The following is a 15,761-nucleotide window of genomic DNA, read 5'->3' as shown; positions in this document are numbered from 1 at the left end:
GTCATGGACTTGTTTAAGAAAGCATGTGCCCTATTTGAATGGAATACAATGGGATTCAAGACTAAGCACACAATGAGACAGCAATTATACCCAGGGACGGAAAGATGTAACAAACTGAAAAACAAAATAGGAGATAAAAGCTGAACATTTCTCCGTAAGCATTACATTTTAACTATATAGCTAATAACATCTTAAACAAAAACAGGGAGGTTTCTTCCCCAGTTGAATGACTTAAGAGAAGAAGCAACTGAGTATAATTAATTTCTTTTCTATCCAGATTAACAGAACAAGCATAATTCCACGTACAAACTGGAGACAAGGTATGTGATGATACGGTCATATTTAGTATTACACATTGCCCAAAAGCCTACATGTAAATTGTTATAAGAATTAAATATGCATGTATGGTTGCTTTGAGAAGAGTGCTGACTTACACTGCAAAACTCCACCAGCACCCCAAGAACCTCACTCACTCATTCGCACCAGGTAAAACGCCAGTCTTCAGCCTCCGTGCCTGTGCACAAGACACTGCCTGCACATGGGAAATGCACCACAGCAGATTCTCCAAACAAAATCAGCTTTGCGCACCAAGTATTTGTAGGTACTTCTTCAGCATGAGGCAGCTCTGTGAGAAATGCAGAGGAAGCGTTTGCACAGACACCTTTGGGCACAAGTAAGAAGCATCTCCCCTACACTCGCTTAGGGCGAGACAGCACAAGGGAAGCCCAATGACTAGCAGGCGAGGCAGCTCTCCATTCTTGTCAAAAGAGTGAGAAAAAAAGGTTCAGTGACCACTTGCATCACAGAACATAACCTGAAGGATGCTTCTAGCAAGGGCCCAGCACAACCTTGAAGAGAAAAGCACTAACACAGAAATTTCCCAATGAAGACAGGTAAGATGCCCTCTTTTGATATGAAGTATCAGCAAGTTCACCACTTTGGTTTAGATGCATTGCCTTTTTAAAAGGAAAAATAAGTGCTGGTAGAGGCTATCGCCACCTTTTTGACTGCTAAGTAACCCAAATAAACTAGAAAAAAATAAAGTGTTCTGTTGCATCCAAATTGATGACAAAAATACACTCCAAGCAAAAAAGAACAAGGATGGAAGAGATCCTGAGAAGTCAAGTATCTGACTCCCCTGCCTCAAGGCAGGAGAAACGCTGCCCAAGTTACTCCTCAAAGACGGCTTTTGTCCACCCTATTCTGAAAGCACCACTCACATGGTCACCTAACACACAGCCCTGGGAACTTCTTCCCACCCAAAAAATTCCCTGCCTGGCCTCTCCCTCAGCTGGTACATATTTTGACCTTTTTAAGGGGCTAACAGTTCTTTGGCCATAAAACATGACAGCTGGATGATACAAAATGGCCAAAATCAGCACTTCGCAGCACATGGCCACTATTTCCTTTAACTCGTCACTAGCCATCTTAAAACTGTGTTTAGTGGACCATCAAACTGTGACGACAGGTAAAGCAGAGAAAAGTTTTCAGTATCATGTATGGCAAAGTAATCAATACTTGTGGAGAATGGGATATCTTCTAATTCTGGAACCGTTGGATAGAAACAAAAATAGCCTGGATGCCTTTATCAGAAAGAAGGGGAGGGGGAAGGAAAAAGGAGAAGAAGAAAAAAAAATCTTTTCAAGCATTACACAGTGCCAAAACATGTATTAACATTCTTGCTGGTCTGTCATTAAAAATATAATTCAGTGTTTTGCTGTCAATGGCAACACAATTTATACTGATGCATAAAATCATACAGAGGAATTAAGAAACTTGGGAACAAGCTGTTAACATACACAGGTCAGAAATTAATTTGCCTTCTGCAATAAGGCATATTAATAGAAAATTAACATCCATTCTGACATGTAACTGTTAACTGGGAAAAAAAAAAAGTTACCTCTTTCAGTTGACTTGATTTAAAATGTATAAATCAGATTACTTATTATTCTCATGTCCTACATGACATCAGGGCTCTACTGTTGCAGACACTACACAAATACATGCAAGCACAAAGTCCCTGCCCAGAAAAATCCCAATCTAAGGACTGAACAGGATAACAAAAAACGGAGGAAAAAAAATACACCATGAGCGCAAAAAATGATCCAACTACTGATGGACGTGCTTTGAAGTACCCATTCTTTTCCTTCATATCTTTTAAAATAGACCCTATTCTTTCACATGTATTTCCTCAGTCTCATTCTGGCAGCAACTATGCATCCAAACACAGGCCAGCCTGTGCACACTCTTCTGTGTGCCCCCACACAAGCCGCCCACGATGGACCTGACCAGGCTCCCACAGGGGTCAACAACAAAACACTCATGACTCCAGCCAGCACTGAATCAGGCCAGCGAACACAGCTCTGTGCATTAGAAAATGCACATTGGAAGACCAACACACATTTACATTTTAAACCACATTTCTCTTTTGTGTTTTGAAATCACCATCTAAACAAGACAGTGTTTTCAGCCTGGTTGAACACAGACTGGCCTGGGCTATGGCCAACTGCACCGCAACAGCAAAGAATGTGAAAACAGAGGATGGGCAAGATGGGCTAGAAACTGGCTTCTTTCCACAAAGTGCTGGCTAGAAGAGACATATGGCAAGAGCAAAAAAATCCAAAAGCTGTATCCCACCACAGAAAACTCTATCCCTTTCCACCTCTCCTCCCACCTCAACTCCTCTTAGTTTAGCATGGAGGAACTGGGAAGGCACACAGCTTGGCAAGGTAGATGATCAAATACTCACTTTGGGATCAATACTTAAGTCCTACCATCACTTCCTACTCATACCATGCAAAAGCATGCTGGAATCATACATCAGTTTGAACTTCACTTCAATCATTTAGAAAACAGAACAACATTGTTGAATTACTTCTCTTAATTCTGTTTCCCAATTCCATGCACATGAAATCCATGCATTTGTGAAGAAGGTAACAATTACAGCTCATTTGTCCCTCTTGCTCTAACTAGGCATACAAATAGCATAATTTAGAAAGAAACATTTGGAATTTCTTCCTGCCAAATAAGATGATTCACAACTTTTTAACTGTCTCACCAAGTGTTTTCAGAGTCCCTCTGTCTATGGAGCTCTGAACATTTTCCAGCAGATGTGCTAAATTATTCCCAGACACACAGCTAGAGTAAAAAAAAAAAAAAAAAAAAACAAACACCCAAATGTTTATTTAATCATCTTTTGCATGGGCATCAGTGCAGAACTGAAAATTTCAGAAGCGTTCAGGATTGTGTGAATATTAGAGCGCACTTTACCATTCATCATATTCACCAGTGACCTGGACAAAGGAACAAGTGTACCCTCAGCCACTTTGCTGACGATACTAAACCGAGAGGAGTGGCTGACACACCAGAAGGCTGTGCTGCCATTCAGCAAGACCTGGACAGGCTGGAGAGTTGGGCAGAGGGGAACCATGTGAAATTCAGGAAGGGCAAGTGTAGGGTCCTGCACCTAGGGAGGAATAACCCCAAGCATCGGTACAGGTTAGGGGCTGACCTGCTGGGAAGCAGCTCTGCAGAGAAGGACCTGAGGGTCCTGGTGGACAGCAAGTTATCCAGGAGCCAGCGGCGTGCCCTCATGGCCAAGAAGGCCAAGGGTACCTGGGGTGCAGTAAGAAAAGCATGGCCAGCAGGTCGAGGGAGGTTATCCTCCCCCTCTACTCTGCCCTGGTGAGGCCACATCTGGAGTGTTGTGTCCAGTTCTGGGCTTCCCAGTTCAGGGAACTGCTGGAGAGAGTCCAGCGGAGGGCCACAAAGATGATTATGGGACTGGAGCATCTCTTGTGTGAGGAAAGGCTGAGAGAGCTGGGTCTGTTTAGCCCAGAGAAGAGAAGACTGAGAGGGGATCTCACCAATACTCATCAATATCTAAAGGGTGGATGTCTATGGGAAGGGGCCAGACTCTTCTCAATGGTGCCCAGGGACAGGACAAGGGGCAACAGGCACAAACTGGAACACAGGAAGTTCCATCTCAGTATGAGGAAAAACTTCTTCACTGTGAGGGTGACCGAGCACTGAACAGGCTGCCCAGAGAGGTTGTGGAGTCTCCTTCTCTGGAGATATTCAAAATCCGCCTGGACGTGATCCTGTGCAACCTGCTGTAGGTGATCCTGCTTTAGCAGGTGGGTTGGACTAGATGGTCTCCAGAAGTCCTTTCCAACCCCTACCTTTCTGTGGTTGCCTTCAGCTGGAGCAACATCAACCAACACAGAGCATTTTGTAAAACTCTCACCTTTGAGGTAAAAACAGCCCAGACAACTAGAAGCTGCTGGCAGAGTACCAAATTAATCCAATCCCTGGATATGCATTAAAATCCTCTTTTCAAATTGAACTTTCTACCTCCCTTTGTTTTCTGATCTTTTCATTAGGGCTTTGACTCCTACTGTGAAACTTTAGTCTTTAATTTCCTCCGCTGTAGAACAGTCATGCATATTCTAAAACTGGCCTGAAAGTAGTTTATGCAAATGTCCACTATGAAACTTTCTAATTATTTTTCCCCTTCCATGTCACTGCTGTCGAGTGTCCAGGGCTAATTCAACAGGGGAGCATGAAAGCCAGCAATGGGGCAAGGCAGAATGACCCCTGGCAGCTGGCAGGACAGAGCTTTCTTGCTTCATTCCTTGGCCAGTGCCAACTGGCTTATGTCTTTTTACTGGATAATGAAATGAGCTTATTTGGAACTAAAACATTCTAAAATGAATTCTGTTTCACCATGTTTCCCACCCACAGAAATCCAGGTAGTTAAATTGTCCATCACTACAGCAGGATTTGCTTTGAAGAAGCTTAAAAATCAGCCCAGGAATTTGCTGTTGTTGGCTGCGCCCCCTGAGTATGAAATATGTCCCTTATTCACTTTCTCCTCTCTGTTCCTTACTTAAATACCTTCTATGGCCGAGGTACCTGTGTATAAGCAGACATATTTTCAACTGGGTCCCTGGGAATGATGCCAGCTCATCCTTGAGGAACCACAAGATCGCAGAATAAGAAAACAGTCAGGATGCTAATGACCCTGGCTGTAGCCCAGGTGTTTGCCCAATAATCCCTGGAGGGAGGGTATATCCTTTGAAAAAAGTAACAAAAGATCAAAAGAATTTCAAAATTGTTACTTAACTACAGAAGGAAATAAAACAGCATGGATCCAAGGGATAATTAACTGAGGTTGTAATACAGACATGCCTTTGTAGGGATAGGCTACAGGTACATCGCATGTGATAAAAAAGCTGCCAGACTGTCTTCCCCACACCAATATTTAATTTGCAATTTTGCACTCCTACTCTCTCTTAAAAGAGTCAACCTCTTGGGCCAGCAGCTAATGTGGAGGCAGCAGGGAAGCTACACTGTCATCTCAACTTGGTCAGAGCAAGTCCACCTGGAAGGCCAGCCATGGCTCCTCCTCCTTCACTGCTACCGAGGCTGAGCTCCAGCAGTGCAATGGTGAAGGGAAATGCTGATATGGATGGGCCTTAGGTTTCCACGTGCATATGAACTAACATATGAATTCAGGACACACGGCCTCAAGTGCTCCAAATCTCAATGGGAACAGTCCTTGCCCGCAGTACCTCCCACTTCCCTGGCTCCCATTTGTTCTTGGAGGGGAGATGGCTGTGAATGCAGACTCGATGCACCTCCCGCTCTCTGCCCCCATCTAAAGCAGCTGCACTCCCTTCTTTGGATCCGTTAATGAAACGGGATGCACTTGCATCCCATAAGATGCACCTCCCCTGATGGGAGAAGCCATGAGCAAGCTGTGTTAGAAGCATTTTCCACTCACCATCAAAGCAAAGCAAACTACCACGCCAAAAATGTTCTTCATACAGATGTATTTAACTCCTAAACAGGTTACAGAGGAAGGATGCTGCCCTATCCTAACACCTAGGGTAGGATCTGAGAAACCTGGATGAGACTGTTTCACAACACCTTTCTTACATTTTACGCACGTTGCTGCACTTATATCACCTCAGACCTTTTTTGGAAATGAAGTTAAACATCATCTCCTGACCATAAAAGAGCATTGTGAGGAACACTGCACTACAAAGATCACCAGATACTGACATTATTACAGTGATGGAAAACACAGGCTCCTAAAACAGAAAGCTTTAAGCCAACATCACATCACCCGGAGTAAATCACCAACCCAAACAAATAAATAGCCAGACAAGCAAAGAACAGGCATGACCATTCAAACTCTATAAAGAGCACTAAGAGGAAACATGCTGGACAGAAAAACGTCGGGAAAAAAGAAATCCTAGAAAACTTCACATGCTTGGCATTCTGCAGACCCAGCCCAGGCAAAGGCCATCACCAAGCTTACCCAAGGTGGGAGAGTTTTCAGGCACTGGGATGCTCTGTGGCCGCGAGCAGCCTGGTGCTACGTCCCACCCTCAGCCCTCCTCGACACAGTCAGAGGAAAACCTGTGAACCCTCACCATTTGTAGGAATACATCAATACATCAGTATTAAACAGTGAATACCTAAGTACCCCTTCCTCCGTGCCACCTACACTTCACCAAAGAAGCTGCAACAGCATCAGAAACAAAACCCAAGCCCAAACAGGAACAAACCAGCAGAGACACTTAAGAGGAAGAGGCTTGGTGTAGCAGAATACAAGGGAAGTTAATTAAGCTTTGACCTCAAGCACTTTTAGCCAACTCCAGTGTTTGTAGCCAGGAGCATGTGATACCTTAGGAAAGAGCACTTTGAGAATCGTAAGCAACATACAGTACAGGACCAAGTGGAAGTTTTATTTTCCAGGAGATCTTGAGTCTTGAAGCTGGGAGCCCATTTTTCTGCCTCTTCCCAGAGAATTAACTTCCAAATACTACTTTGGAAAGACAGAATTGACACATAACCTCCAGCATCATCTCCTTGGGAGATGAGGCCCCTCTGATGTCTACAGGGAACTGCTGTGGATATCCTCCATGGCTCAGCATCTCTATATTACTCTCTGCTGCTCCCACGGGAAACATTCATCAGTCTTTCAGCAGAGAATAATTTACAAACTTCTGAGATCACTTATTTTCTGCTCGTGAGAGCTGACTACTCCCACAGTATGTTTGCCCCGTGGCAGCAAAATATTTCTTTGCCAATGTCAAAGATCAATGTTGGTGATGAATAATATTTATTTAAAACAACAAAAAAAAAACAAACAAAAACCAGTCACCTACCATTAAATAAGAAGGAAGGATTTTCCATGAGGGAGATTTGTTTTCCGCACTAGAAACTGCTTTCAATAGGAGGAACAATTGCCATACATAAATTCTTTAATATCTGAAAAGTGCTTCATCGAATATTTTGCTTTTTATCTTTCATGGATAGTCTTTCTTCCATCTGCAATGAAACCAGTGGCTGCCTGAAGACAGCATGGTCTTACTTCATATACTGTGTTTAGTACATATGAAATGAAAAGACTCAGCTTGCTGCTCTCCTTGCAGAAAGAGCTGGATAAATATAACTTTATCTGTATCAGTTAAAAAAAGCATAATTTAGGAGGGCAAAAGCTATTCAAATTCAAGTTCTACTTAATTACACAATGCATTATTAGCAGCGAACAAAGAGACAACATGTATGATATTTCAGTTTATCCTTGGCTAGTCAATCCTGAAAATTAGACTGGCTTACAAGGAGTAATTTTATGATGAGGTTAACAGTATTTTGCTGTCTAGAAGCCGGAAACAGACTCCTCAAATTAATGGAAAAGCACGTGCTTCAAATACTTAATTTTCTGTTTCATTACCATTTTTTTTAAACTGCGACATTTATGTGTGTTGTAATTAGATTTTAATCATATTGCTGCCACAAAAATTACATATAAAGAGAAGTGTATCAAAATAATGCATTTTTGAAATGGAATAATTTCATAGTATATTTTTAAATTATATTTCACAAAAACTATATTACCCAGCAAGGTCCTTGAGCTTTCTGAATGCATTCTCTCTTATGTAACAAAAAAGAAATAGCCATCATTTGGCCAACCAGATTACACAGTCTATTTCACATTTGCAAAGAAATTCAGTACTGGCAAAGTATGACAGTTTGAAGTAACAGCGCTGTATGGATGCATCCTCCAGCTGTGTAACAGCTGCTCACATGCAGCAAGTCAACAAAGTACCTTGCATATAATATTTAAAAATGTGTGTTATAAACACAGAACTGCAGTTATTCTCAGATAATTTGACATGAAGTACAAGCCTCTCAGACATTCTTGGAATAAAGAAGAGTGCAAAATCCACTTGATACAGATGCTAACCATGTTTAAACGCAAAAAGTATCCTGATTTTGGACCCAGGGTACAGTAGATCTCTCTTTCTCTCAGAGAACAAAAATCTGTCCTTTCATAGAGGCTGGAAAGAAGGGATTAATTCCTACCTTTTGACCACTTTCACTTTTCCTGCGGAAAATAACGTTATAACCATATGCTGACATTTTTAAAGTTGCATGCAAACAGTATGCAATGGCCATGACATGGTATTCTGTAGTTTCACTGTGCCCTTTAAAAGGGGCTGGAACACATCAGAGAAATACCTGAATTCACTGCAGTGCAAATATTTGTTATGTTCCCTCAGTATTCCCAGGAGATGCTTTCTCTATCCCTGCTTATGGATGAAGACTCAACAGATTTTAGGCAAGCTCAGCTAGCCAGAGAACTGCTTAATGAAAACAGTCTAATCTAAAACGGTTTTCTGCACAATCAGAAAGGACTTTAACATCTAATTTAAATGCTGATTTGATTGTCTTCTCCAGCAAAGTCATGCAAATAAAGCAGGAGCAGCGGGAAGGAGTTTCCAGAACTCTTAGGACTGATGAAGTAATTGGACCCAACTAAAAGAAAAGAAGTGCCTTGAGTCATGGACTTTTTCATGATGGACAGACCTCTTTGATCTTCCCAGATGCAATGAGAAGTACTCAGATCAGGAACAATATTGTGACGGGCAAGATTGTGAAGCTGCAACATTTTCAGGCATTAACTCACCAGAGCAACTACATCAGATGATCAGTATAAGGTCTGCCAAGACCTCCCCAATTTTCAGATGGGGGTTGAGAGACAAGCTTGAATCTTTCTCAGTCACCGTAGAGTTCACATAGCCCCTTCCCATTCTCTGTAGAAGCCCTGAAAGCTTTACGTATCCTCATTCACACACAGACATACACAGACACACACTCACCTACACAAAATATAGGAGGCTCTTAAAAAATGACTACAGTCCCAGTTTCTGGGAAACTCACTCCAGGTGCTTCCACTACAAGTCTCTGAAAGTCCATGTTTCACCTCTATCCTCAGGCTTGGTAAGACACTGGGGACTCAGAGGAAATACACCACCTCCACCTGCTCCCCCCACAAGAAAACAAGTTGGTGACTGCCTGACAGCAATCCAAACCACTCTCACAGAGTTTCTAGCAAGTTAGGAGACCCCTCTGGGATTTACACATCTGGGCTGGTGAGAGGCTGTGGACCACAACCAGAAAGTTACCAAAGCTCAGGTCTGGTACAGGCTTTCATTTGTGCAAAGCTTAGGACAAATGTTCCCAACTAAAACCACATTCTCACACCCACTGCTCTACAAGTGATTAATACCACCCAAGCTCTCTCTGCCTCCACCTGAGGGTCCCCAGTTCATAAGAGATGTATCACTATTAATCCTCAAATGCACAGATTTGTACCATGCTCTTATTAACTGAAGTAAATAAAAGGTGGGAAAATTCAATCTTCCCACGTCATGACTCCTCAGTACTAACCAACATCTCCCAATATTATGATGTCTACACATTTACACAGATTTCACAAACCTACATCTGGTTCTCAGGGTTATAATCAAAATATTAAACAGAACTGACCTTAAGTATGATCCTTAAGGAGTATCACTTGTAATATCTTTCTCTCTACCCCAATAACTGTTTTTGCAGTGTCCATATATCCTTATCTCTTTTTATTAATCTTCACCTTCTTTATCTTCCATAAGAATTTCCTGTGAGACATGGTATCAAATGTTTCAATTTCATCAACTTGGACTAAACCCATTGCACTGCCCTTCTCTAAGTGGTCAGTTGTCTTATGGGGCGATATCAGATCAGTCTGACACAGCCACAGTTATCTTATCGTGGGAAGATACCTTATCAGCCTGACACAGCATGATAAAACCATGCTGAATTTTATATATTAGCACCATGTTCTTGATTATTCTTTCTGTCAAAATTTGTTTTTACAACCTTGCACCACGCAACCAAAAATCACATGAGCAGGCCTCACAAATTCCTCCGCCCCATTGCCTTTAAAGATATTGCATATAATTTTTGCAAGCCTGATAATGATCATAAAGGGGAAATAATTTTAAACTTACTTTGGAGAACTGAGCCACCGTACTGAAAACTATCACTCCCAGACATGCCTGCATCAGACAACAACATTTAACAGCCTGTGGTCTCAGATAACCAGAGAATGCTTTTTGGTTTCATTCACCCTGCTTTTGAATGAGCGTTACCCAAAAGAAAGAGACTCTCCGGGCAGAAGCCTAGTGTTGTAGAACTTACATAAAGAGGTACTTCAGTGCAGCTCAACTCCATTGTCACAGCATCTAGAAACAGAATAAACCAATGGAATTATTACACACCCATCAGGAGGTATTGATATCATTAAACCCCATTCATGTTTGAAAACTAAGTCGACATCTTCCAGAATTAGCAAAAAAAGGATATTAAGCTTATCAGCCCCAAATTTCCCCAGAATGAGGAAACGCTGGTGTAATGATGCCCTTGTGAGGCTGGATGGAGGAGGGGTGGCTGCTCTTAGTTAACATGCTGCGTGCTTTTCACACAATAGACACAGTAAACAAAACAGGTCAGGCTGAGCCCAGCCGCTGAGACATTCATAGCTGCAGCAAATGAAGTAGTGGGAATTGCAGCATTTCTTATCTCTAGAGGCAAAAAATGCAATTTGACCTCACTATGCAACTTTTACTCCACACCAATATCCCAAGTGTCTGGTGCTCGTCTTTTTGCAGTTTCACAGAAGATATCCCCAAAGCAGGTCACCTTAACTACCCTAAACAGCAAGCTACTGATAGAAGTCATCTCTGCAATTATTATAATTACAGTCATCACAGCAACTAATTTCTGTTATTATATTTCCAACTCACTACATCCTCAAAATTCATACTCTAAAAATAACATTCCTGTCAAATGATAAAAACATACCAGAAACAACTCCACATCTTTAAAGCACCAAGGTGGGCTCAATAACTATGCCCAAGTCTTCTTCCACTTGCTCAAAGAGGGTATGAAAAATGAGAGTCTGTCTTAAGAGGAGGCTGTCTCAGCTCAGATGTGGCCTTGTTTTTACAGCTGAACAGTTTCCAAGAACAACACGGTTGTGCAGCTCATTGCTTGTTAATGCATAGATACAGCCTGCTGAGTCAGATAGGATTTGAGAAGTTCTCTGCTTACGAACTGCAGAAATTAAATGCACAGCTTCGATCAAAACCAAAAATTACTCACCCACCGCCCCAGCACACGCTCCTTTTAAACCACGAGTTTGTTAATACTCATTTCCTGGTGCCCATCAGTTCATCTACATTCACAAGTACCTACGTTCTTGTACTTTGACTTCAGTACGATTTTAAAACAGAAGGCAAAACCCTTTACAAAATCACTGGCCACAAATGTTCAGTCAAAAACACCCAAAAATCTTTCATATTGTAAGAAAAGGGTATCAAGGCAAACACTACTCCAGCCAGCCTAGTCAGGGACAAGACTCAGACGGAGGAGTTTCTTTTTTTTTTTTTTGTGGAGGGAGGAGTTATCCTGCAGCTGAATCCAAGGTGTCTCGCTTTGACAAACAGAGACAAAGCTCCGCAGTTTCCAGCAACAGCATCCTGAACCCAACTTTAAGAGTAGTAGCATGGGAAGTACAGTCCTGTTTGTACAGAAGAAAACAGGGTTACAAGAGAAATTCAGAAACCGTAACATTAATTCCACAGGCAGTATTTTAAGGCAGAGCTTTTCACAAGTGTCACCTTACAGAATGGATGAAGCACATTAACTTCTATCCCAGACCTGTCACCAGCTCACAATTACTGCCACACACAGATTATGTATATACAGGACGTCACTTCTTGGCTGGCTAAAAAGAGAGATATGCCAGCCAGCTGTTTTACACCATTGCTCTGTTCCGCTGCATAAAACCCCTTCACCTGCAGTGGTTCTCCCTCTTTAAAGGAAGACATCCAAACTAAACTCCACCATCTCCTCTGCAAGAAAATATGAGCACATTCAAACCATTATGCCATGCCAACAGAATAAGACATACTTCTGGTTACTTCTGTCATATGACAATCTCGACCTCCAGAGCCTCAAGAGAAGTATCTCAACATCCTGCTCTGCAAAAATAAGAAAGGCAGGTATCCAGTCTAGACTACCTATTCTACTGCAAGCATGCACAAGAAGGCATAATTCATCCCTTCCTTTGGGGGATTATCATTGCACCACCAATAGAATAAACTTCTTTTGCATTGGATAATACAAACACAACTCACTGGAGAGATGATGTCATCCTGACTTCAGCTCCCTTTGCTTGTGTCACATTGTGGATCCCATTGGAGCTTACGTGTTCAGAAATACTAAGTATCTAGCTCCATATGGATGCTGAGTGGAAAAATAACCTGAAGATTTAGCTCATCTGAAGCAATCAATGTTTTCCATAGAGCACTGACAAATTATGTTGAAATACGATCAGTACTTTTGACATGTGCTCCCCTGACAAATCAGCTTATGATGGTGTTTCCTGGATACAAAGTGTATTTAATGGTAGTCTTTTTGCTTTCTGCAGAAGAACCAATACATGTCACTAAGGGACCTCTTCTGCTTTTCTCACACTCTCAAGAGTGCAGGTTGTTTAGAAAAAAGCTTTACACGAATGGCTCACTTCTTTCGTCCATCAGGGGCTTACAGTAACTGAGCTTGGCTGCTGGAAGTGGCTGGGAGGGGCAGGAAGAAGAATAGGATGCACGTAGGGAGGAAATACTCAGCTCTGGCTACGAAGCAGCTCTTGTGCAACCTCCGTTTCAGAGCAAGGGACTGAAGGAGACACTATCACGTGCACCCTACTGCTCACCTCCTCCATATGGCAAAGAGCTGCTCAGGTCCCCAAAAAGTATACAGCATACTTTTCAGTCAAGTAGAGGTAAACATACAAAAAAGAACAAAAAATCTTGAAAATAATTTTCTTTAACTAACTTTGTTTCCAAGGTACAATCTCCCCTTAAACCTAGTGTCAAATCGTATTGCTGGTCTCCTGACCAGCTCAAGTTATAGAGATGAACATCAACGAGTATTTGAGGTTTTATCAAAGATGCAAGACATTTCAATAATCCCTCCAACACTCTTCCTCATCCAATATTTTATTTATCAGTTGCCAACTATGGGACTCTCATCTATCCAATTTCTTCCAACATTACAAATTTTAGCATTTTATAGCATGGTTTCCCCAATCATCAAGACATGTTAGAAGGACCACAATACGGAAATAAACCAATGGAAAATAAAAACAACAGGTATTGACTTAACTGCATTTTAATGGAAAAGACATCAGTTACCAAACTTTTTTACTCTGTACGCACCAAAGAAATTAGATAAGGGAAGCATTATCTAAATCTCAGCAGAAAGGCATTTCTACTGTTTGACAAGGTGACCCTTCAGCCAACATTGTGACTACTATTTGGCTGTACTAACACCTACTGTGTATCATCAGCATCTTCCTAAACACAAAAGGACACTTCCTGATCCTACAGCAACCTGGCTTATAACTCTTAACTTGACTTTCTCCTCTTCCCTGTAAATAAAGCATGTAACTGTGGGAGAAAGACACAGAGAAGGTGAAGACAGGACTCTAGCTTTGATGCTGCCCTGTGATCCAACAACCACCCGTATGGACTTAACTCAGGGCTCCGCTGCTGCCATAAGGAGCCTCTATGGCTCTTCAAGTAGCACTAGACTAGTTTGTGCAAGCCTTGTAAATGGCTGCAAAATAAAAGCAGTAGTATAAAATATATTGTTTTTCACAGCTTCATTAAGAAAAATAAAAAGGAAACTAGAAATCATAGCCGTAGTATCTCTCTAGATTATTCTTCTGTCTTTTTCTACATAGTAATTAACAAACTGCTGTATTTATAAAAGAAACAGAATTGTGGCTGCCTTCTCCTCTACTCCGCTCTTGTGAGACCCCACGTGGAGTACTGCATCCAGCTCTGGGGGCCCCAGTACAAGAAAGACATGGACCTGTTGGAGCGAGTCCAGAGGAGGGCCACGAAGATGGTCAGAGGACTGGAGCACCTCTCCTGTGAGGACAGGCTGAGAGAGTTGGGATTGTTCAGCCTGGAGAAGAGAAGGCTCCGGGGAGATCTAATTGCGGCCTTCCAGTACCTGAAGGGGCCTACAGGAAAGCTGGTGAGGGACTGTTTATCAGGGAGTGCAGTGACAGGACAAGGGGTAATAGGTTTAAGCTGAAGGAGGGTCAATTTAGATTAGATGTTAGAAAGAAATTCTTTACTGTGAGAGTGGTGAGGCACTGGAACAGGTTGCCCAGAGAGGCTGTGGATGCCCCCTCCCTGGAAGTGTTCAAGGCCAGGTTGGATGGGGCTTTGGGCAACCTGGGCTAGTGGAGGGTGTCCCTGCTCGTGGCAGGGGAGTTGGAACTAGACGATCTTTGAGGTCCCTTCCAACCCAAACCATTCTATGATTCTATGAATAATTGCAATACACAGAATAAAACCATTGCAGGAGCCACACTGCCAATTTTTCCCTACTTAAGTTCAGTATGTGTAAGAAACATGAGCTTTTTCATAGTCTCAAACAGTAGGCAGGAGGAAAGATCATAGAATCACAGAGTAGAATCATCAAATTGTTTAGGCTGGAAAAGACCTTTAAAATCATCAAGTCCAACTGTTAAACCAGCACTGCCAAGTCCACAACTAAACCATGTCCCTAAGCACCACATCTATACATCTTTTAAATACCTCCAGGGATGGACACTCCATCACTTGGGCAGCCTGTTCCAATGCTTCACAACCCTTTCAGTGAAGACATTTTTCTTAATATCCAACCTAAACCTCCCCTGCAGCAACTTGAGGCCATTTCCTCTTGTCCTATCACTTGTTACTTGGGAGAAGAGACCAACACCCACCTGGCTACAATCTCCTGTCAGGTAGTTGTAGGGAGCAAGAAGGTCAGCCTCCTTTTCTCCAGGCTAAACAGCCCCAGTTCCCTCAGCCGCTCCTCATACGACTTGTACTCCAGAACCTTCACCAGCTTCACTGCCCTTCTTTGGACACGCTCCAGCACCTCAATGCCTGTCTTGTAGTGAGGGGCCCAACACTGAACACAGCACTCGAGGTGCAGCCTCACCAGAGCTGAACACAGGGAGGCAATCACTCCTCTACTCCTGCTGGTCACACTATTTCTAGTACAAGCCAGGATGCTGTTGGCCTACTTGGCCACCTGGGCACGCTGCTGGCTCATGTTCAGCTGGCTGTCGACCAACACCCCCACGTCCTTTTCTGCCAGGCAGCTTCCCAGCCACTCTTCCCCAAGCCTCTAGCATTGCCTGGGGTAGTTGTGACCCCAGTGCAGGACCTGGCACTCAGCCTTGTTCAACTTCATACAGCTGGCCTTGGTCCATCAATATTTCATACTTCTCTTCCATGTGTAGCCAAAAAGAAAGGCCTGTAACGAAGGCCTGCTTGTATTATATGTGATAAGAA

General features: G+C 42.6%; 1 protein-coding gene across 4 annotated transcripts in view; it reads right to left on the bottom strand.

Moving 5' to 3' along the window:
• Nucleotides 1–15,761, bottom strand: part of ARHGEF28 (Rho guanine nucleotide exchange factor 28) — a 129,915-nt gene that overhangs the window by 109,379 nt on the left and 4,775 nt on the right. For 2 of the 4 annotated variants that reach the window (XM_075741170.1, XM_075741172.1), the window contains exon 2: nt 10,540–10,583. The exons of 1 other annotated variant lie outside the window; for it this stretch is intronic. In XM_075741170.1, the coding sequence (XP_075597285.1) occupies nt 10,540–10,572 (33 nt within the window). In that variant the 5' untranslated portion in view covers nt 10,573–10,583. Of the gene's footprint in view, nt 1–9,846; nt 9,978–10,539; nt 10,584–15,761 lie in introns of all 4 variants that reach the window. One more of the 4 variants, XM_075741173.1, reaches the window with a different exon arrangement.

Source organism: Balearica regulorum, chromosome Z (genome assembly GCF_011004875.1).
Source record: "Balearica regulorum gibbericeps isolate bBalReg1 chromosome Z, bBalReg1.pri, whole genome shotgun sequence".
NCBI lineage: Eukaryota > Metazoa > Chordata > Aves > Gruiformes > Gruidae > Balearica > Balearica regulorum.
The sequence above is the reverse complement of the archived record's forward strand: the minus strand, read 5'-3'. Positions and strand labels throughout refer to the sequence as shown.